This window comes from Ixodes scapularis, unplaced genomic scaffold (assembly GCF_016920785.2).
Source record: "Ixodes scapularis isolate PalLabHiFi unplaced genomic scaffold, ASM1692078v2 ptg000058l_1__unscaffolded, whole genome shotgun sequence".
In the NCBI taxonomy this organism is placed as follows: Eukaryota; Metazoa; Arthropoda; class Arachnida; order Ixodida; family Ixodidae; genus Ixodes; species Ixodes scapularis.
The window spans coordinates 49608-71752 of NW_024609900.1; the positions used below are offsets into that span (position 1 = coordinate 49608).

The 22145-nt window shown below is 47.2% G+C and overlaps 1 protein-coding gene across 4 annotated transcripts in view; it reads left to right on the top strand.

Moving 5' to 3' along the window:
- The first annotated feature begins 13495 nt into the window (after positions 1-13495).
- The window catches only part of LOC8052694 (leucine-rich repeat protein SHOC-2), an 86895-nt gene continuing 78245 nt past the window's right edge, over positions 13496-22145 (top strand). For 3 of the 4 annotated variants that reach the window (XM_029972879.4, XM_029972880.4, XM_029972881.4), the window contains exon 1: positions 13530-15107. In XM_029972879.4, coding sequence (XP_029828739.1) covers positions 14841-15107 — 267 coding nt within the window. In that variant the 5' untranslated portion in view covers positions 13530-14840. Of the gene's footprint in view, positions 15108-22145 lie in introns of all 4 variants that reach the window. The other variant, XM_029972882.3, reaches the window with a different exon arrangement.

Genomic DNA, 22145 nt, shown 5'->3' on the forward strand with positions numbered 1-22145 from the left:
GGATTTGCCTTCGGCTCGGATAACTATGGAGTTTAGTAAAAATCGATGATAATGATTGCTAATGTTATATTTAGATCAAACTGTAAGCGCATACAAGTGGCGCCAGTGAAATTCGATGCCGCCTGTACTGTGTAAAATAAACTTGAGGGTAGAAAATAAATTAAAAAAAGTTACAAACATATGTCTTTAATGAAACTGTCATCATCATCATCATCAAAACCAGTTATTAGTTTCGATTTCGTTTGTCATGACCGCCGCGGTCATAAGAGTGGAAACTGACGAAACAAAAACAAAACAAACCAAGAAAGCTTTCTAGTGACATACTGCTTTTCTGAGTTGTCCGTGTAACCTAAAACACGTCAACTAAAAAACAAAAATTTTTTTTTTTTTTTTTTTTTTTTTCTATTGGCTGAAAGTTTTCTTTGGGCCGTTCTTTCTGGTGCACGTTCACACGTACCAAATATACTGTACGTATGACAACAAGGCGTGGAGTTGGGGTAGTCGGTTTTGCATAGCTTAGGGTAATCAAACAACGCAGAAAAACTACAACAATAACAACAAAAAACGGTGGGCTAGAAGGAGCACAGAAACACGGTGCAGCTCTGTGTTCGTGTGCTCCTTTAGCTGGGGCTCTTCAAGTACGCTGGGCATCCAGTTCAAAATTCTGCAAAGAAATTTATCTTCATCTAGTCTGCTACTCGGCTCTCCGCTCCTTTTAATCCCCCGTTTGTTTGTTTTTTTGTGTTTTTTTTTTTTAATGTGCATTCTTTTACGGGGTATATTTTTAGTGAATTCGGAGAGCGTTTTTCGCAGTGTATTTCATATATTTGTATTTCTTGGTGTGAGATGATTGTAAATTTTTGTTTTGTATATTTTAGCTTTAATTAGCTAAAATAGCATTAGCATTTACTTAGCATTAGCTTTAATTTCATCGATTATAATGGGCAACCCAAGAAAGAAAGCGGTAATGTACAACTTGACAAGTCCTCGGGCACCTATAATTGCCTATAAAAATAATTAGCAGCAAGCGGAAAAAAAAGGCGCATAAAAAAAAAAAAAAAACTACACGCCAGAACAAAGTAAGATTTAAAAAAGAAAAAGAAGAATCATACGCCTGCTTCAGAAGGCAAATATTGTTGGACCAATAAAATCATTTATTAATTACACGAAGTGTTAAACCTCTTTCCATACGGTCCTCCGTGCGTGTCACTCAACTTTTAGCCAGCCCTTTTTGCGCTTACAACTGAGGCTCTTCAAGGACACTGGACATCTAGTTCAAAATTCTCCCAACAAAATTACTATCCATTTACAGTCGTGTTACACCAAGCACCCGTGCGTCGTAAAGTCGTAAAGTACCTTCATGAGAGCGAAAAGCTAATGGCGTCCGTCTGTGGACAAAACTGTGGAAAGAAAAGGGCGTCGCATAGAGAGAAGGAGAGTACGGAAGAACAAAGGCGAAAGGGAAGTGACGTCACGAGGCGGAAGCCAATCCGCGCGCTGGAAACCGGTGCAAGGCGGGCGAGCGAGACAGAGGAGCGGGAGCTCGGCTGGCCGAAACGCGGCGCTGAAGCGGCAAGCCGACGCGGGTCTGCGTGCGACAAAGGCTGAGAAAAAAAAAAAAAAAGAAAAATTAAAGGGAGACCTATTGGTGGATTTTGAGGGATTGCGTTAGCATGACCCTTGTGAAACGCCGCATACGTCCTCCTCTGGGAAACGCTAACACTGATCCCGTAACGAAGTCAAAATGAGGCAGGAAAAAATAGAGGAAGCAAAAGAGAAAGCCAGACCAGAAAAGTGAAGGGATTAGCGTTAGCTCTTTTTAAAGGCGGTCGTGTGTGACGTCTCTGAAGGGTCATGCTAACGCATAATTCCTAAGGATCCACCAATGGATCTTCCTTTCATATTTATCGTCGCCGACGGTTGCCTACAGTAGCAGGTGAATGTCCGCGGTGAGTGGTACTTAGTCCAACGTAATAAAAATTAAAAAAAACCCGGCAAACCTAAAAAAAAAAGTGATTTGGGGTTTTATGGTGTTTTAGGATTTTTGTATCTTTATATTTGATGTGTGAAAATAATTAGTGCCGGTTATGATCGCGACATTAATCAAATACGCATTTGAAGACGTCCGGGCAACCAAGAGCGGCGTGAATTTCAGCTATTTTTCTCTGAGTGGTTCTTCAAGTTGTGACGTTGACAAGTAGGACAAGCCATCTCCTCTGCATTGCGGTCTGCTGTAGATTCAATTTCTCACGAAAATTTATTAACAAAATATTATTTTCCGCTCCGCGAAAGGGTATCGCTACACGTCTATGGTAACATTCGAACTCGTTTTTCTCCTTATGTAATTTTGGGGCATCTTCACAGTTTTTGTACAAGAAGTTATGTTCTTAATATTGTCCTATCGCAACCACATTTGGCATGAATGCACGCTAGAATATGTAAAATGCAATTATCTAGGTTTGGTTGGAATGTATATTTTTTTCGTATTTATTAAACATTGAAGAAACGTTAGTTCGCTCTCGAAATGACATTTTTTTTTTTTTAACTGAAAGAAGTGTTGCACACATTATATTTGTTGTTCATTGCACTCAGTGGTTTTAAAGGGGTGACTTAGTTTATTTTACTAAGCCTTATTGAGTGTGTTGCCGTGCCTCACGTGTGCATAAGAACATTTTTTTTTCTGTATCTAAATTGCATCAAAAACCTAGAAAATAAATAAAAAAAGCTATAGTATAAAATATAACACCAGGTTTATGAAGAGAAGATTAAGCGCCATCAACTAGAAAAATTTCATTCCAATATCGTTAATAATAATAATTTAAAAAAAAAAAATAGTTTCCCCTGCCGCATGTCCCATCCGCGGGCGACCGTTGGCACGCGCGGCTAAACTCCTTACATGAGTGCTTCCTACAAGTAGCGACATTTTTTAAAGCGCCGACTGCGTGACGGTGCAGGTTTTAGGAAGCGAATGGCGGCGCTTAGCAGAGGTTCGAACTGAATGCCGCCATTTTGTTCCAGCAGAATGTGCTCTGTCATTTGTATTGGTTGTCGTTACTCGTAAAAGAAGTATCAAGGGACTTTATGCGCGGCTGGATCCCAAATAACAAAGCGTAGCTCCGCGTGCGAACTCACGACGTGACGACCAAGAGATAGCGCAGCGGGGTATGACGTCACTACTTTAAGACAACATTATGTAGATAACTTGAAAGGCGCGATAAGCCTCCTCCCCTAGCGATTACTTCAAGTCATCACAAGGGGCCCCTGTCAGTCCAAGAGCACTAAGAAATCAAGGCCATACACGCACCCACAAAGGAAGCAGACCCCGCGGAAAACGTATCGTTAAAGCAAGCTTGTGACACACTCCACTCCTGAATAGACGATGAATCCGGAAAACACACGTACGTCGTGTGTGCAGTGCATCCGAAACTACCCAAAGCTCCCCGTAACAGAGCACAGCAAATTATAACGGAAGCGTAATGCGTGTACGACACATTCTATGCTCCCCGGGCTTATCAAAGTAATCTACACAAGATATTTTATTTTTTTAGTGTTACTCCTGATTGCGGCGGATTAGCCCCGTTGAGTGCGCTTCTTACCAAGCGCCGGTGTACTGCGGAGAAGCGACACCCGCGGAAGCGAGCTCCGCGGTGGTTGCTTCTCCGCAGTGCATCGGTGCTTGGTAAGAAGCGCACTCAACGGGGCTAACCCGCCGCTGTCAACTCTTTGAGACGCATATGAATATCGCAGTCGTGTGCTTAGGAGCGAACGCCGGGCGCCAGTGTTCCGTGTTCCAACGCGTTAAGGAGTGCAGTGGAAATAAAGGCAGCTTTTGTCAATGGCTGCTACTGTGACGTCAGCGCAGGTGTGAAGGGGCTACCTTCCAAGCAAATAGCGTAATTAGAAATGCCAGTTTTTGCGACTTCGACTTTTCCACAATAGAGTTGTACTTCAGGCGTTTTGAGGTAAAGCACCTAGTTTTCTAAAAGGGCCTATTCATATTTATTCGCCCATGTCGCACGTGCACCGTTGTGAGACATTGTACGATACAATTTCGAACATGTGGGTGATGGCTCACGCGAGACATATGCGAGCAGAATGTTCTGCCTGGGTTTTATGTGGACGCTGCTGGTACAGATGACGCAGCATTCCCCAGATAATCTCAGTTTTCAGTTTTGTAAGAAGGGAGAGTGTACGGCGTTATTAAACATCATAATACATGAGGTATCCCTGAGCAGCCTGAGGCAAGTGATGTTCGCTATTTATTTTTCTCCTTGCCTCGGAGCTTAGAGTATGGTGTCCCTAGACCTCTCGCAAAATCGAAGCTATCCTAGCAGCGTAGTGCTGCGCAAAGCATCTTGGGATCCCATTGGCAACGCTTTCGGTTTCGATTTTTTAATCTCACTTCACGACATCCCGTCACGACCAAATACAGCGCCTGCATTTTCGGATATGTAACGTTCCTTAAATTTCACTACTTCGAGTAATTCACTACTTCCACAACGTCAAAATTGAAACCGAAACCACGCCACTCCTCTCCCATGGCCAAAGAGGTCCCTACCATGATGCAACGCGCGCAGTGTTGCGTGCAGGGATTTTTGGAAGTACTACACTGCAAGCCATTGGTCACACAACACATTGGTCACACAACAACTGCCGGCAGACATGTTTGAAACATACATATGTATGAAGCCGGCATGCTTCACGCGTACCTGTCCTGTAGATACGTTTTTCATCATGTACGCAGCGTACACTGCGTCTTTTGTATGATGTATGACCGAGTAAGTACCGCTTTACGTTTTCGTATTTTTGTTACGTTTTTTTTCTTTTCTTTTTTGTGCACTTTGCAGTTCAGACGCCGTCAACGGAGGCTGGTTTCCGGGTTCTCTCTCCGCATTTCAGCAATCGGCAATAGGTCGATTCGATGATTGTGTTACCGAATGATTGACCCGCAGCGAGCATCGGGGAAGGGTTCCAAACCGTGGCTTGGGTCCCGGTAAACTTTCGACCTCGGCGGGAGGGCCCACTTTGACCCCGCGCTTCCCGGCACGCGGTTTCCATGGCGACCGCCCAGGGTCCGAGTCACGTGCTGACCTACACAGAGCGGTCTCTCCCGCTCCCAGAGTCCCCGGAGAAGCCCAAGGTGCTACCGCGTCCCACTTCTGTGCGCGACGTTTCTGAACGCGTAAACTCGCAATTAATACCTCCCATGGCGAGGGGCGATGTCATTTGCGTATGTTATGCAGAAGGAAAATCATTACCGGTGCAACTGTCATTAAAAGTCGCGGCAACAACGACAGAAAATGTCGGGAAAAAAACGACGCCCGGGAACTGGCAACGTCTGCTTGTCGTCTGCGTGTCGTCTGCTGGCGGAGAAGTTCGGCGAAGCATCCCGTTTCCATGACGACCCGGGCGCGATTCGGCCAATCAGGCGTTGCATATGTGGGTCACGTGAGCGCGGTCAGCGCGTCTGGAACCGAGGGCGGTCGTCTGCGGCCTCTTTTGAAGCGTGGAAGGAATGATTTTTGAAAGGATCAAATTTTCCGCTGCGCTCAGTTTGTCTCGGAAAAGTTTTTCTTCTTGGTATTGGTGTGGTGTCTTTTTATTTTCATTTGTTTTTTTGAACAATACTGCTAGTTCAACTGTCAAGCCAATAGCCGATTTCTTCCAAGAACAAAATCCAACACCTACCTCGGTCTTCTTTTTTCTTTTTTAGGTTGGACAGGTTTTATGAGCACCGATGGCATATCACTATACGCCGAAGATCAAAGTGTGCAATTTCATTAGGGTTAGCTAATGTCTTGCAGCTAACGTCTAATCGACAAGCTGAGGAAACGTTTGGCCTGGGCGCGTCGAACTTGAAGAAAAAATTATGTTAAAAAAAAATTAAAACGCAACTTTAATTTTACTTTAGTTTGTTTTCTCCGGATCATTCCGGAAACTTTCAATCTACCCTCGTAAATATAACTTTAAAAAAAAACGTGGTTTTTTTTCTTTTTTTTTTTTTTTGCGTTTCTGAGTGGATGCTACTCATTTTCGTTCAAGGAGGGTGGATACATAAGGAAGTTAACTTCGATAACGCCGAATTTCTACAGGATTTAGCGGAAGCCAACACCACTTTCACACCGAATCTGCAATTCAAGATAAACTCTGTAAAAACAACCTTCAAATTAGTTAAAAAATTAAAAAAAAAACACGATGCCAGGGATAAACTGTTTCCTAAAAACGGTAAAAAGAAAAATGGATAGGGAAGCCCGGGCTTGCCTCTCTCGTGGCCAAACAGAAGGAGAGAAGGGGAAAGATTGTTAGCCTTGCAGAAAGGTTTCTCAGATAGGTTTAAAAGTCGCGCTCACAGTTCTAATACATCATACAAAAAAAAAAAATACAGTCTGCAGAGACGAGTTTTTTCACTGTATGACAGCCCTGTGACACTGGCCATACTAACACTGTCTCCAGGCATCTTGGAGCATGCACACTTGGGTGCTTTGCGGAAAAGTAGACGGACTGGATTTTTTTTTTTTAGTGATGTTGTTTTGTGATTGGTTCTTCGGCGTTGTTGTCGGCTAATACCGCGATCTGATTGGCTGCCGAGCGGTAATGAGATGCTTGGAAGTCGCCACGGCCCCGCGTTTCTGAGAGTGTCGGTGACTCGTTGCCGTGCGAGCTCCCCGGCCGCCTCTCTCTCCCTGTTCGCGACACAGAGAGCCCGGGCTTTCAAAAAGCGAGTCCTGCCGGGACCGGGTCACCGAGCCCCGGGCGGGAGAGGAGGCTTCTTCCGAGGAGAGGGGAGCGGGGAAGAAGGGGGAAGCCTCGGGATTTCCCTCCGGTGACCTGGAAGCGACTCGAAGAGGAAAAGAAGCAAACAAAGGGGACGCATCGAGAATGTATCTTTCGCTTTGTGTAACACAGGAACTCAGGCTCGACATCTTTTTTTTTTTTTCCCCTTCGGGTTATGTTGTATTTTTTTTTTTTAAATTAGTGTTTTAGTAACGAGAACAAAACACAGTCATAGCACAAAAAAAAAAGTCCTGCGCGGATAGCAATTTTGTTTTGCGCGTCCGCAGTCTTTGTATTCGCGCACTTGAACGGTGAACGGTGAACCGCATTCGCAAGCATTATCCGTATCAAATACAACCCGTATGTTGTAATCGCGTATCCTACGCGTAATAAATCTTTTCTCTTTTTTTTTTGTTTTGTTTTGTTTTTTAGTATGCCTTTGCGTTTGCGTACAGCCTCCTCCCTGGCCTCCGTTTCATTCTGTCGCCACTTCCGAAGGTCACCATCCCGCGCGACAAACAATAGAGAGTTTTAGTAGATCGTTCCGATACCTCCGATAGCCCCGATAACGATACTATGCATGCACAAGGGAGGCGGTGGCGGAGTATCGGGTATCGTTATCGGAGTCATGGGAACGATCAACTAAAATTCTCTAATGTCAGCACCCATCCTCGCGTGTATTTCACCTGTTCTAACTTTTCTTTTTTTTTAGCAGTAGCAGTGTAGAGCATAGAAAGCGATGACAACTGATTCAACGCTGCCAGTGCGAATCCTGACGGGCGGAGGCACGTTGGGCTGCCATTCATCTCTAGTTCACAGACCACAAACTAGACAGCGCTTGTTACTGAAAAAGAAAAAAAAGGAATTAGCCTTGCAGCGGTAGCTGTCATACCATGTTGGAGGGTAAGAAAAGGCAGGACAACAGCTCCTCTCACAAAGCCCTCCACTCTTCCCACTCTCGTCCCCAGCGTTCTCTCTGCTAGAGTGGAAAGGGTGGAAAGGAGTTTGTCGCAGCGTCCGTACGCGAAAACCCAAGTGCTCGCGGGGAGAGAGGGAGAGCGCCTCCGCGCTATCCCTTTCAACCCCATCGCCGTCGCCTCTCGCTCAACCACCTCATCTATGGCGCAAAACGAATCACTCCCCCCCCCCCCCCCCCCCCCCCCCCCCAAGCGTGATCAGTACAGCCAGTGACAAGCTAAGAGTTCAGGGGAAGCTCCTCCCACCTCTTCCCGCTTTAGCAGAGCAAACGCTGGAGAGGGGGCGGCCTCTTCTCCAGCCTTCGCTCTGCCAAAATGGAAAGGGGAGGGAGAAGCCCGCCGGCCGGAGACGCCCGAACTACTTGCTCTGGGTCGGATCCGAGTCCTCGCCGAGCGCTGACGTCACACTCGTGTCCAATATCTGCTCAGAGCACGTGATCAAGCAATGGCGGACAGGCGTTGGCGCGAACTTTTGAAAATGGTCTATTCGGGACCCGCATGTCTGAACGAAAAGGGGGAGAGCTTTCTGCGGCATTCCAGCAGTGAAGAGCACGCGTGCACAGTTTTGATCGACGATCAAAGTGCGTTATCGCAAGGGGCATCCGAGACTTTGAGTTTGTTTGTATTGCCTCAGGAAAACAAGACTACCAGAAGGCCGCATTTTCCGTTCCGCATAGCTTTGCGTCTGCACACAAACGTTGACACCTTCAAGGGTGTACAAAAGGTGTTTCAGCGGTTTACACGTACCCATGGCTTCACCTATACTCGGCGACAACTTTTCTTGGCAATGCAGTGGAGAGGAGGAGACCCCGCGCACAGCTTTATTCAGCTCTCAAAATGCGAGAAGGAACGCGTGCCTGTACCCTCTACCGCAGGCAGGCACGTAGCCAGGATTTTGTTTCGGGTGTGTGTGTGTGTATGTGTGTGTGTGGGGTGGGGGGGGGGGGGGGGGCGCTCATGACAAAATGCTGTATGAGGGGGAGGGGGGAGCGGAGGTCCCAGCAAAATGGAAAATTTCGTGGGGGGGGGGGGGGAGGGGGGGGGGGGGGCGGGGGCGGGCCTTATGGGCCTCCCTCCTGGCTACGTGCCTGCTCTACCGCATTGCCAAGAAAAGTTGTCGCCGAGTGTAGTGACTCTATCTAGCCACACCCTTTCAGCACTGTTATTTCGAAGAATACACCCTTTTTATTTGTAAATCAGGTGCTGTTACATGGAACACCAATAAAGGTCCGTTCACACACTTGCGACCTATTAGAACCGGGTAGCAAAGTAAACTTGGCGGTCCGGCATATTTTATTTCTCGCGCATTATTCTTTCTTTCTTGGCTCGAAAAACTTTTGTCAACATTATAAACGAGCCTTTCTTATAGGTATTACGCACATTTGACCTCGGAAATCCCGCAAAACCTTCGCTCTTGTGAAATGCAGTTCCAGGATCACCGCATAGATGGCGCCAGAGTGCCAGTGTGTTCTCTCGTCCTAAGAAATTTTAAGAGGTCTCGACAGGTCTCGTCTCGTTCGGTCGTACTCGGTTGCAAGAGTGTGAACCGGCCTTTATGTTTCGAGGGTCTAGAAAGGGCGTGGAAAAGTACTGCAGTACCCTTGTCCCACACCCTTCAAACACGCGCTTCAGAAGGATCTGGCAAAAGTTGTTTTAGCGTTTAGAATCTAGATCATAGAAATACACCCTACGCCAACGCTTATTTGAAGATGCGTTCATTGAACTTCGAGATATTATGATGTATATGCAATCTCGAAAACAAATGCACATACTTGTAACCTTCGTAATTACGGAGGGGCTGGCCTGCGGATGAGTATCTTTCAGTGGTCAAGTACGCGTATAAGGCTGTGGAGAAGTCAGCAGGAGGTCGTGATGCCGGTCCCGTGTGGCGCCTCGTTGGGTGCGGTTTTGTTGTACATGCGACGACTGTATGTAATGCGTGCAAAGTTGTTGCACCTCGTAAAAAAATTTAAAAAAATAGGCTTGTATATTAATATGTATATTTGGGATGCCGCTGTGTCTGAAGTCGTATCGTTTCAACATAAGACATCGACTCATTTCATGAAATGTCAATTTCTTTACATAACTAAACCATGTTCTTATGTAATACCCTGACCTCCGGGGTTCTTAAGGAACCTAAATAAATAAATAAATAAAATACGACACCAAGCGGCGAGAACTCAAAGTGCGATTGGCGCCCTGAAGGGGAGTTGCATTACCTCTCTTACGACTTGCGACTCAATCGCACATCGAGCTTTCTAAACTGCATGAGAAGTGCTTGCGCTTGCGCAGAACTAGAAAGGTCCAGTGATTCCGATCCGCGGATGCCGGCAAGACTCCCGCTCCCAGGGTTAGACAAAGGTGAGACGTCTGTTGATTATGTTCACACGGGAAGCACAAAAAAGGCTGATGACATAACAGCAGGTTTACTTTGTGGATGATCCGCAGATAACGTGCGGGCGGGCTGGTTTGGACAAAAGAACACACAATTCGGTTCGTTCAGCAAAATGCGCCAGCTCTGAGGAGGTTCGCCCTAAAGCCACCAGGTGATGCCACCAGGCGTACTAGTTTTGGTGCCTTGTCCAAGAACGTGCGAAGAGTTAAGTATTGAGACATTGCATAAAATTCAAAACTGCATATAAAGGTAAACGCGAAAATCTTCAAAAATGTTAGAAACAGCTGGGGAATAAAAAAGCATGAAATGTACAAGGTTAGAACCGAGACTAAGCAAAATGCTCAATACTTGTGCAACGCGGTGTCAAATACAAAATGCACACGGAATTGTAACAACATGAAACTTACGGCTACAAATGCCCATATTCCCGCACCACATTAAAAAATATATAAAAAATAAAAAAAAAATAAAAACGTGGACAGGAGTGCACTGTGGAAACTTCAGTGCATGGGCAAATCGACATTCTGAATCCGGCGTTATTTTAAATGATAATGACTTTCTAAACCTCTGGGAGGAACGTCCTCAACGGATTGCCGAGTTGGTCGAGTCAAGCATATCTGTATAGAACATAAAATAACTTCTTCCCAGACGGCTAGCCCCGCTATTACGTTTAAGCGCGTGTGTCGCGGGAGCGTACTTCGTCTTTTTAACACATAATAGCGAGTTTTAGAATAGGGGGCCCCACGGCTTTGGGTGCCCCAAACAGTTCGGGGCATCGCAATGGACATGCGCAGAAGTTCTGCGCATGCGCAGTTGGACGCCCCAAGCTGTTTGGGGTAGCCTCTGTGGGGCCGCGAAGAACATTACGCTCGAGTGTAACGAAAACTGTTACAAGCAGGCGAAGGCACATAAAGCGTACATAGCCTAAAGCAGGCCATGAATAAGCATGCAAGGTAGACTGTTATAATTAAGCATACTTAAACACAAATAGCAAGATTTACCGAGCGGTAGGGGCGAGAATCGAACCAACGTCGCCAGGCGGCGTTGGCAAGACCCAAGAGAGCCTGCGGTGTGGGTGTCTGTCGGCGGGTGCACCGTTGCTTCCGAATGACGAAGCGTTACTCCCCACGTGATCTCACGACGTCACGCCTCCTAAATAAATGAAATATTGTCTCGATCATTCTAAAAAATAAAAATAAAAATTTGGGAGCACACGAGTGTGTCGGGCGTGCAATGCATCCGAAACCACCAAAAAGCATTCTGTAAACAAGCATAACGAATCACAAAGCACGGATCGCACGCATAATTCATGCGACACGCACACGCGCGTTTGTGTTTTTGTGTGTGTTGTGAAATAATCTACCGGCCGCCTTAGGCAAGCGAAATGGCTGGCTTTGTTCTTCGTACTAAGCTCACGAGTTTGAACCATGTTGGTCACGTGACCCGAGCGAGTATCCTTCGTACGAGGAAGGCATTTATGTTGGTCGGCGTACCCTGCACGGAATAAAGTCGTCGATCAAGTCCTGCCTTGGCGATGCCACGATGCGGTGTTTCGTGCGTTTCGTGCCATGCCGTCCGCAGCTGTTGCATTCGCGTTCTGCAACAAGCAAACGGTATCGCCGCCGTCTACTTCCAACGAGTGTCGTTCGCTTCGGCGCGGTAGCTGGCTCGCGATGTCTACAGTAGGCGGCTAACCCGCGCCGGATAACGTCACACCCAAGCCGTCGCATCACCCGGCTGGCGCGCAAGCACGAGCATTGACCTACTTTCCAGCGCGTCTGCTGCACGCTTGCCTCCTCTCCGCGCCGCATCTCCACATTTCCCCTTTCCCCTCCGTTTCTTTCCTAGCGGTCCCTTTCCATCGCGAATAATTGAGATAATGATAAGCTAATAAGTTCGAAAATGAAATCAAAACCGAAACTACCTCAGTTTCGCGCACCTTAAATACCAAAAAAAGAGAAATATACTTTTGCTGCTAAACACGAGACAAAGAAGCAGAGTGAGTTTCTCTCTTCCCACGCATACAGAGGGAGAAAGTGGGGAGTGACTATTTTCTTGTTATATGTTCCTCCGCGGGGGTGGACGGTGGGTGTTCAGAGCGGTCTCGGTGACCCAGTATGGCGGTGAAGGATATCTTAGCAGAGAGAAAGAGAAACTAAGTAAAAAATATATAAAAAAATAAAAGAAGGCGAAAGTTGGAAGAGATCTAGGCACGCGGTCCCTGGGAAACCCGGGGCCCGGGATCCAGACCTCGTGACAGCAGCTCACCAATGGACGTTTCCTTCAGCAGATGTCGTCTGCTAAAGAAACGGACGGCTGTCTTCCAAGTTGACATCGGTTTCACGGAATTACTCACGAAGACCGTGTTAGCTCGAGTGAACTGAATCTGGCACACGAGTTCGAGGTTTTATTTGCGTTTCAGCAGCTAGCCTTGGGTAATAGAGTCGACGGGGTGGTCAAAAACCACGGAAATGTCCAGAGGTACAAGCATGGACCAATTACGAGCATCGGCGCGAAGTTTGGACTCTTGCGCGTTTTGAAACCAGAAAATTCTCACCCGAACTGCGTTTTCTTTCGTCCTGCAACACTGTTACCTTATTTATTTCTTATTTACAGAAAAAAAAATGTGATCAATTCCTACACGAATTCCGGCATATTTTCTCTTATTATCAATAAAAACAGCCTAGCCAACGTCAAGCGGAAGGTCCGTACGCATTTTGACTAAATTCCAGGAAAATTCATTGTTGAGTGTGCGAAATATACCAAAATACAAAAAAAAAAATATTCTAAAAGTTGTAACAAGGTTTTTTTAAACGTTTGTTGTTAATTATAAAGTACTTACCCCTTACTAAACCCGTCCGAACGAGGATATGAGGAATCTATAGGCCGCCTGAAAAGACCTCGTAGAACAATATATTTCGTCCCAATCGAATAGCGACAAAAGATAAAACGACAGACTTGCCATTGTTGCAGTGTTTCGCAAATATACGGAAGGGCGCATCGTCGCCTACGCAGCGGATGTCGTCTGCTACCAAACGGATGTCGTCTGCTGCCGAACGGATGTCGTCTGCTACAAAGTAAATGTCGTCTGCTACAAAACAAATGTAGTCTGCTAGGAATGGTGGGACGTCTGCTACAAGAAACGGGTAGAGATGGACACTTTTTCCGACTGGAACCAAGTACGCTAGGCGTAAACTCGGGCCCTGTGACCGCACCTTAGACGATCGCGACCCGGGAACGAAGTCTCGAGCGCTCGCGCGGTGTCCTTCTGAGCAGCGGGCGGCAGTAGGCGGCAGCGGCGGCGGCGAATCGTGTCGTCGGCCTGGGAGAACCCCGGGAGTGACGTAGCGCGTCCGGGCTCGCCAGTGCGCATCCGCCACTACGCAACCTGGCATTTTTCCCTGCGTATGCTGGCGGCGGCAGGCGTCACAAGGGGATGCATCTTTAAACTAATTTCTGCGTCTAGAGGACGAATTTGCAAGAGTGTTTGCAGCGGAACGTCGAGCGACTGCAGAAGAACAACCGTGGCGGCCGGAATCCGCAGAAGCATTTGCCGGTGAAGAGCAATCTGCATTTTCGGCAACGCTCTTGCAGCCGCTCCGGCCCAAGTTGCAAGCTACAGCCATGTTTCCAGGCTAGTTTCCTCTCACTTTTTTTTTTTTTTTTCTTCTGTGCTTCGATTACTCTAGCACCCGGCAACTCAGCTGGGCCAAGTGTGTTAGGCCTAGGAGCGGACGACGCAGTGTTGAACGGCGCACTTTTTGTCGCAAAAAGCGATATATAGTACTTGTCAGCGTAGGGTGGCGGCCTAGCTAGCATCGGAGATACTTTTATAGAGGTGTGAGACAATCGCTGTGGATTGACCGAGTGCCAGAACCGGCGGCGCGTGCTATTCGTGATCGCGAGGGACCAAGTTTCGCAAGCTCAACAGAGACTTGGGCCGGTCGGCGCGGCGTTTGGTTTGTTTATCTAGTATTTTATTTCGTTGGACGTTCGCGCGCGTCAGTTTGGATCGCTTTCGAGACATCCGTTTTAGGTCGGCGGCTCGCCCGCCGCACCAACTTGTCCAGATAACTGCAGGCGGCGACTTGTTTCTCGTCGTACGTCGTGTATAAAAAGAGCGACAAGGATCCCAACTTTTATTTGCTTCACGTGGGAGAAGAGCAGCCGAGATTGTCAAAGTTTGGTTTAGCCTCGACACCAGGCCCCGGCGGCACTGCCGCCTGCCCAACTGCGGGATCGGCGAGAAATTGTTTGCAAGGATAAAAGAAAGAAGCACTCCGCCACAAGGACAGCGTAAAGTTGTGACAGCGGGTGACAGACGTTTTTGACGCACTAGTCCACCTTCCCGAGTTCCTCACCCGCGAACTTTTTCCTTCGATCGTCCGGAATCGCCAACGAGTTTCTAGTAAAAACAAAATAAAATAAAAAAAAGTTGCTCTAACCCTCGGCAGCAGACGAACACCCTCCTTCACGTCGCCTCAGAAGTTGTCGTGCGTGCGTGCGTGTGTTTGTGCGGTGGTGGTGTTTGTGCGGGAGCGGCGACGGTTCTGTGCTGTGTATGTTTAGTGGGTCTCCGAGCTTGAATGGGATCGTAGCCGACAAGTACGTAGCCTTCACCACTCCAAACATACTGACACGCGGTTTGATCATCCGATGGTGACGACGCCAGCAGACCGTTGCGCCTCCGAAGCATGCGAAAACTGTCCAAGTCCAAGAGCGGCGACAAATCGACTCAGTCGGCGGCCGCACAGCGTCTAGCGACCTATCGCACCGAGTCAGCGTCCGCGGGAGCCGCCGGCACCGTCGCCCCGTCGTCAGAAAGCCCTAAAGTTAGTCCTAGCTCTCCGGACGTCGAGCACGGCACCTCTGAAGTCGCCGAAACGTCGTCATCGTCGTCCGACGCCCGTGTTATGAGCGGTCTGGATCAGCCGTCGACGAGTCGGGAACACACCGTGAAGGTAAGTTCTTCTTCGTTACAAAACTTTCTCTCGTGGTTTGTTTTTTATGTTTGTTTATCTCCTTTCCAAACTTACTTTCTCCTCCCCTCTTCATCGATTGTTTAGAAGTTATCATGTGGCGGAGCATCTCACAACACACAGACTTTGAACAAAGTTTGTGACGATGAATTGGTGTCGTTGTTTTGAATCGGGAGATCTTACAGGTGTCGCCCGAATTCTTCTCTTTGGTCACCGAAGTTTGGAGATGCAGCTGGAACAAAACAAACGAACTGCAACAAACATACAAGAAGAAGAATTTGTTCGAAACAAAGTGAACAATTATAAATCCCGACCCGTAGCAGAGTCCGAACTTGGTCGAACGTCCGGGCGGAAGTTGTAATCTCGACTCAGTTCGCGTTTTTTATCGCTGCCGCCGACGTCAAGCGTCTTTGGTTTGGGTCAACAATCGCTGTGTGTGAAGTGGGCGCCTCTTAATGCTCTCCCTCCCCTCTCTCCATTTGTTTTGAGTCTTCCATCGAGATTTTAAGATACAGTTGGTAGGACGTCATGAAGATACATTATTTTCAAAGTTGTGTCGACTCGTAATCAAAACACCAGGATGACGACCTTGTTGGCAGGCTCTGATGCCTATCAGGTCCTGCTGTCACGAATCGCTCTAGAACCCAAGAACAAGGAAGTCAGTCAATCCATGCTTTCTTTCGCTGAAGATACCAGCAGCAGAGCAGTTTACTTAGCGGCGAGTGATATGTTTTTGCTAGTTCTAATCGCTCAGTGGCTTGATTCGAGATAAAGCACGAAGGTGTCCAAAATTAATTGTGAGAATAAAAAAAAAAAAAGGAAAGAAAAGGAACCAACGTCGAAAGCAGATGACAGTTGTGTTGCATGTAAGTTTATACAGCCGGAAGTCAGTTAGCTGCGATGGGCGTCAGGTGCCTCTGCTGTAGATGAGCAATTTAGCCAGTGCAGGACAAGTTACAACCGCTAGCCTGGGTTCTTTAACGTGCACCATGATATGCGACCACACGCCAGTATGGTGGACATTTTGCTTAGGAATGGCTTCTTCGGTATAAATCAATACCTTATACTAACGCTACTAATACTGCTAATATTAGCTTCTACAACATTGTTCCCTGTGTCAATTGCTCGAGAGTGATTACTTGAGAGTTGTATGTCGTCAGTGCTAGATTAAACAGCCTACGTTGTCCCCGAGTAACTGGTAGTGGTTCAGTACGTCAAAGGCAATTAATGCCGTCTCTGTGCTCTCTTTTTGTTACGCTTATCTGAACTGTGTTCCTTCCGAGTCAATTCTGTTAGTAAAGACAGTTCGGCGGTTGCAGTCGGGAGGGGAATATCGAATGGACCGACGCTGCTTGTCCGAGCATGGCTGTAAGTCGTCACGCAGCTAACTATATCACAACAGTATGACGTTAGTTGTTTTTGTTACTCCTTTTAAAACTGGCGATGGATGCACAGACGATTTCGGAGGTTTGGTACTCCATGTGGGTCATTGTTTAGAGAATACTTGTGTTGTGTGTATGTTTATACAGCGGGAAATTAGCCAGCCCCAAGGGGTGTCGTCTGCCTACTGCTGCCGATGAGAAATTTAGCCAGTCCGGTACTACTGCCATCCTGGGGTCTTTGACCCGGTCATGCAGTAGTGATACACGACTGCCCGCTGGTATGATATACATCAAGATTGAAACGGGCAGGGGTAGGGATTGAGCCCAGGATCCCTGGGTTCTGCAATGTGAGCTTTCGCTGCATATGCTACGAGCAGCGGTGCATCCAGTCTCCGCTGGGATGTCGTTTCTGAACGACGAGAATGGTACGGTATGGGACTGCTTACCACACCATTCCCTGTATGGGCTCCTGTGGCATCGGCCCAACTCTACTTTGCATTGGGGGTTTCTTTTGATCAAATGCGAAGTGTACAGATGTGGATGAAAGGCACAGGAATGTCTCAAAGTGTATGCCTGGAAGTTGCTGGGCAAAAGGCTCACTTGGTTCTTCTTGACAACCTTTGCATTTAAAAACAGGCAGGGCGGTGTTTGTTTTAGGAAGAACTAGGTGGCGTGTAGCGGCAGATTGAATTAAAAGATCCCATGGTCTTTTACGAAACGTGTTTCGTCACGCGCGTTATCCTCCGTTCACTCCTAAGCTGGCAGCGTGGTGGAAGCAACGAATTCACTGGACCAATCAGCTGCCTCCCTGTAGTCACCCGACCTCTTCTTTTCCACGCGGGTAATAATGGGAGCGTGATCGCACTGTATAATATAGATGCATGACTGGTTCAACGAGCACATAGCCTCCACCGCACTCTCAGCTCGGGTAACCAGAGTATAGTCGTCATACTCGTGAATGGAAGTGTAGAGGCACTTTAATTTGTCTCGGCGTTCAGTATCACCTGGAGGAGCATCGTTCGCACACACACCCTTTTATATTAATGTGAGCAACAAGGCGCACATGATCCCATCATCTGTCTCTGCAGCTGTTACGCAGCAACGATCGTCGACCCTTGTTGACTTCGGCGGATAGCCACCTTGCGAGGCTGTTACGATTCCCTCTAGAGACTCGTTGTGAGCTGCATTCTTGACTTGTTTCTTGCACCACCGTAATCACCGATGGGATGAGGACGGCGGGGGAAGGTTCCAGTTGTGCCGTCTTCGGCTACTCCTTGGCGTCCCGTGAACCTCGAGCCTGCACACGCAACCAAAGCACGACAGAAGGCAACGACAGTATGCTGGGCAGGACGGCCAATCCTTATAAATTCAACCTCGTAACATTTATCAAACGCCGGACTCCTGTCGAGGACTCTTCTTACTTTTGTATCGCCTTCTTTATTCCAGGTTACGTATTACACCTCGTTCCAAACAGGTGCCGCGGCCTCCTGAGTCAATAAAGATTATTATTATTATTATTATTATTATTATTATTATCATTGTTATTATTATATGAATACTCATCCAGTACTCGCTCATTTATAAGCAAGCAATGTCACAAGCTTCCGGCGGCAGTGTCCAAATTCGTTGTCCTACGTGTTTATTTGTATGCTGTCGTAAAGGATTGGGTGGTCCGACATGCGGTATCCTTGGTCTGTCGGAACTGTTGATTGGGACCCTTGGCGGTGGTAGCTTACTAAATTGAACGTTTCTGATTTTCGAACTGTAACGTAATAGTAAATAAACGAGTAGACTTAAGGCGGCACTGTAACACCAATTTTAATATTGTTCGAAACAAGTAGCTTCGCTCCACGCTTTGCCAGGGTTTTTGTACTGCCCCGTCACCACAAAAATAAAAAGCAACCGTCCTTAATAAGTTTAGGACATTTTTAAACCTTTTTGGTTGGGGGGGGGGGAGTGATGTGATTGAAAACAGATCTTTTGAGCGGCTAACATAAAAAAAATGGCGAACAGTCTCTTATACGCGTCTTTTTTAATGCAGGAAGCACGAATCTCGCTGCTCACGTCTGCAGTCAGTCGTTGTATGACCACTCTGAAAGGACAATACTATAAGAATGGAACACCTCGGACAGTGTCTGCAGGTTCTCTTCCTTGCGACGTATTAACAGTGTGAGCGCAGCTTTTAGACCTATCTGAGAAACCTTCTGCAAGGCAATCTGTCTCTATTCTCTCCAGGTGTTTGTTCACCAAGGAGAAAAGCCCTATCTCATTTTGCTAATTTTTTTTTTTCGTTTTTTTTTTTTTTTTGTGTGTGTGTGGGGGGGGGGGGGGGAGGTACTTTTAATTACAGAATCGGCGTAAATCAGTGTTCACTTCCGCTAAATTCTGAGGATTTCAGTGTTATCGAAGTTCATTTCGTTGTATTTCTGGTTTTTTACCCCTCTTGAACGAAACTAATTAACATCCGCACACACAAATGCAGCAAAAAAAAAAAAAAAAAAAAACGCGCGCTTACACATTTAAAAAATTAATTGGAAGCCATTTATGAGGGTAAATGGAGAGCTTTCCGGAATGACCGAGAATACAAGATAAATCTAACTAAAGTAGCGTTTTATTATTTCGTGGGACGGCGAATACGATCTACGGATACTCCTTATTCAGTTTCCCTGCTAAATTTAGCGGGAAAATATACGTCCCGTGACAAATGCCAATCTCCTCGCCAATTCCCTATGATGCATTTTAAAGGGCTACTAAATCAAACAATTTAGTGTCCATAATAAGTGGCGCACGTTCTTTCCACGAGCCACCAGCCGCCGGTGTGCGCAAGCACACGCAACGAAATTCACGTCATAGGTCCCCCATTTTAAGATGACAGTGAAATGTATGGGCTTCGGGCCAAAGGAGAACAAAGACAGGCTTTTCATATCCACAAGTGAAAGCTACCTGCTTAATATACCAATTGATCGCTTACCTTCTACACCAGACCCCAATGTGGAGATGAAAATTCTCGTTTTCCCTGGAGCCCACACATTTCACTATCATCTTACACGTGGATGGGGGACTATGACGTCAGTTTCGTGCGTGTGCTCGCGCACACCGGCGGCTGCTGGCTCGAGAAAAAATCGTGCGCCACTTAATATAGTTTGGTTCAGCATACATTTAAAGGGCATTGAAGGTAAGTGTGGCTGCCAATTTTTCGAGTCCTCTTTTTCGCGCAGAAAGAGGGTGAACAGGCTCGAAATGTAAGTGAAAGGAACCGCGTTTGTGTACTTTAGGAGCGGCATGTAAATATATTTTTTTTTCTCTCTGGAAAATTGCGCTAAGCGGGAATCAAAACAAGCAACAAGCAAGGCGTACGCCTGCTGAGCGGAATCGACTGGAATGCTATACTCGTATTCACCTCATCAACCGTAGTAAAACAAGTCCGGCTCCTTGGGGGACGCTTCTCCTCCTCCCCCCCCCCCCCCCCCCCCCCCTTTATATGTTGAGTTGAGATATATGTAGGAACACCTTAGATTAGCTTAGGGTGCCTCAATGTCCTTCTAGATTAGCTTTGCTTACTTTTTTTATGAAGACGCACGTGTTTGAAACGCCAAAAATGAGCTTCGTTTTCCTCTTCGGGAACCAATTCTTGTGTAAAAACTGCTTCGCGTGCATAATGCGCAAAACTTTTTTTTTTTTTTTTTTTGCGTGACAGCGAGTAGTACTGCTTCTTGTCCTTTGAGCCGGTCACGTGACCAGGAAAATACGGCCGCTGGTGCAGGTGTGGCGACGCTTGAATTCTGAAACCAGTGTCTGAAACCGTTAACCTCACGGTGGAAAGCGAAGGTGATGAATAATCGAGGGCAGCCTCCTACCTGGACTTGAATTTAGTTACACTTGTTCCCTCAATAACGGCTCGAATATCACAGAGGAATTTGATGTTGGCAGTAAATTTGTGTAAAAGAGTTGCCAACACAACCTCTTCAAAATATTCGAAAATAAAAAAGAAACACAGCCCTCTTGCGGCGTTTTCGAAAACGTTTCGATCTACTCTGGTATAAGAAGTCTGCTGTGAGAGGCCGCAATTGTCGTGGTCTGAACTCAAGACTGCAAGAGTGGATAACACAGTCATATCCCTCGATTGGCTTCTGTCCTGATCCAGAGACCAGTAACAAGTTTACCAGTTGTCCCGAACGTCTACATTGACGATAAACCGTCCGAGATACGAAAGGAGACTGGAGAGGCCTCTCCTCAGGACCGCTGATCCGGCGCTCTTCAGAGACTAGACAGTTTTAGTATAGCGTTACTGGACCTTACGTACGCAATACGGAATAGTATAGCGTACGCTAAAAATGACCTGCTCGGACTGAATTTAATTGTGCGTTACGTTTTCGAGTAAACACAGCTCATAATCTTGGTTAAATGTGCTAGAGCCGTAGAATTCCGCGTGCTTATAGCGCAACATGCTCCTGGAAAGAAATATTGAAAAAGAAAAAGTGTCCAATCATTTTATTTCAGATTAAACCAAGCCACAGCTGCCTCGTCAAGCGCGCTTTTCTGCGGTGTACAGATGCTACGAGTACGAGTGCGTAGCCAAATTCGATCACGGAGCCTCCGTCAGTCGTCCCGTGGAAATGGCACCTTTTATCAATGCTATCGCGGAATGAAATTCATGATCCTGATGTCCAGTGCATAGCGAGAACTTCGGCGATTGCTTTTAGAGTCGTTCGTCCGTCGGCGATGACTTGTGGGAATAGGCTCAGCGTTGAGCAGACCGCAGCGTCGACGCACACTGCGAGCGGCGAACATTTCCACTGTGCACTCCTTCAGCTGCACGGCGATCTGATTCGACCGCGGTAGGTCCCAGAAAGAATCGCCGAGCTGAACACCACGCTATTTCAAGTAACACAGAACTTCGAAAACACCACGTCGCCCTTGCTGCGCCAGTCGAGGCAACCGCCATCTAGAAACTGGCGCTCTCGTTGGATCCGAGATCTCTCGAGAGCGTCTCGCAAGGCCCGCTAGCCAGCAACGCAAAATCCCCAGCGTTGCGTGCGTACGCAATACGCTACCCCTTCTATTGCGTTCTGCGCATGCGCACTCACGACACGCAATCTCCTTGCGTACGCAAAGCTATAGCGTACGGTCCACTAAAACTGTCTACTATAATGACTGGTTCACGCATTTGCAAGTGTGTGAGCTCGAGTGCTTTACATTCTCTCATAACGGTTTAACAGTGTAACCGTTTAAGGTAGCCCATGCACGCAAGCACAAAGAGAAGGAAGTGCCGAGAGAGTTCGGAAGTTCGCAGAGAAAGGCCGAAGGCTGCAGATGGGCAGGACCTTTGGGTGTGGCAGTGATAGTCGTAGTGACCAGTGACAGCGATACGGAATCTACGGTGCTCCGCGATGCAGATTTCGGCACTCTCCGAGGAGTCCACCACCACCCCAACAACACGGCATACTTTGGCAAACGCGTATAGGTACGTTTTTTTGGCCAGGGTCTGAGGACTTACAGCACATGTACAGTGTCGTCGTCGTCCCCCCCCCCCCCCCCCCCCCCCCCAATCAAGATTCGCGGGGTTTTATTTACCTCAAAAGTAAACTATGCGTCGCCAAACGCTCATTGTCTGTCCGATATGTGCCATTGCATGTCC